The sequence below is a fragment of the Papaver somniferum genome, chromosome 1 (genome assembly GCF_003573695.1).
Source record: "Papaver somniferum cultivar HN1 chromosome 1, ASM357369v1, whole genome shotgun sequence".
NCBI classification, from domain to species: domain Eukaryota; kingdom Viridiplantae; phylum Streptophyta; class Magnoliopsida; order Ranunculales; family Papaveraceae; genus Papaver; species Papaver somniferum.
In genome coordinates, this window is record NC_039358.1 from 209408907 (window position 1) to 209410490 (window position 1584).

General features: G+C 38.3%; 1 protein-coding gene across 1 annotated transcript; it reads right to left on the minus strand.

The window, feature by feature from the left end:
- Window positions 1-450: 450 nt before the first annotated feature.
- On the minus strand, window positions 451-1332 carry LOC113359303. Its single transcript, XM_026602963.1, has one exon. The coding sequence runs from the start codon at window positions 1330-1332 to the stop codon at window positions 451-453; it is 882 nt and encodes a 293-aa protein (XP_026458748.1).
- Between the last annotated feature and the right edge of the window lie 252 nt (window positions 1333-1584).

Sequence of the window (1584 nt, forward strand, 5' to 3'; positions counted from 1 at the left end):
ATTCCAGATTGAACTTATTCTTCAGCAAAAGAACATCGCTTAATTTCAATAAAACCCACGGAATGATAATCAAATCTCAAAATGAGTACAAGTCCATGAAAACTTAAAATCGAAATACATGAATCAATCAGGAAACAATCGATTATAAGCAATTCAACAGCAACAAAGAAGTACAAGATATTCAGTTTCTTAGTAGCCAGGAACGGGAACGATATCGGGAGCGGGAGTGAGGACGGAAGCGGGGAACGTAAAATTTTCAAAAAATGAGATAACGGAAGCGAGCGTGAATTACATTTTTCCAAAAATACTAGTTATACTACCAATTTTCCAATATTGTAATCAAAAAATAAAACAAATACATAAATATTTAGAAAATGTGATTTAAGTGCAGGAATATATCTCATTCATTGACCTCTTTTGCTTCTTGTGTTTGTTACGAGCACTCTGAACTCACATTTGTGCAAGTGTTTCCTGTTCTTGTGAACTTGGAGGTGGTGGTGGAGGTGGAGGTGGAGGTGTAGGTGTAGGGGAGGATGGAGGGATAACATCAGGTGTTTGTGTTGTAAAGTAATCCACTTCATTATCAAATGTTGTGTCTCGCTCCCTTGCTTCAATCACTTCAATAGCTTCTTCAATGTTGTTTTCTTCCGGATTTACATCCCAGTTTCTATATTGAGTCCCGTAATCGGCTCTTTGCCTTGCAAGAAGACGTTGGTTATAGTGAACATACACAAGTTTTTCAGCCCTATCAGATCCCAATTTGTTTCTCTTTACACTGTGGATGTAGTTATATGTGCTCCAACATCTTTCTGCACAAGAAGAGTTAACACTTTGTGACAACACTCTCATAGCTAAGTTGCAAAGCTCCGGTGCCCCTCCGCCATATAAACCCCACCACTGTTTTGCACTCATCCTTGCTCTATCCGCTATAGCTTGTGGGCGCGCGAAACAACTTCCATTACTCACAAAATCACTAATTTGATGTCGTATAACCGCAACTTCTTCCGGTATTGGAAACATCTTATCGATAGCATCTAGATACCCATCCTGAACTTCTTTGCCGTAGTTAGGCTTCTTCCTGTTAACGCCACCGGGAGCTGGTTTCATTAGCCATGTATTTGTGTAATACTTAGGTACAAGCAAATAAGCTAAGCAATTCAATGGAATGTTCATTTTACTCCATCTTTGAACCACAATTTGCTTAATAATATCTTTAATCTCTATATCATCTGCAAGTGTGTCTTGTAAACAGCCCAGCATCATATCCATTTGCTCATATGCTTCTCCTATAACGGCCTTGTCGGAATCCAAAAATCTGAGCATAATATACATCGGCTTTGTTATGCGCAACACTTTATCTGCATTACTCTAAAAATACCCATCCATGATAATTGAGGTGATGTTTGCATGTTCTTATGCAATTGCAGGCTTCTTAAACAAAGCTAGACATTGAGAATGATTCCTGACGAACTTCACAATATCCTTGCCTTTTTTATATGTTTCTTTCACAAATGAAATGGTTGGTTCCTTGGATTTTGCGATGTCCTTCATTAATAAATTCAGAGTATGTGCTAAACATCCCGA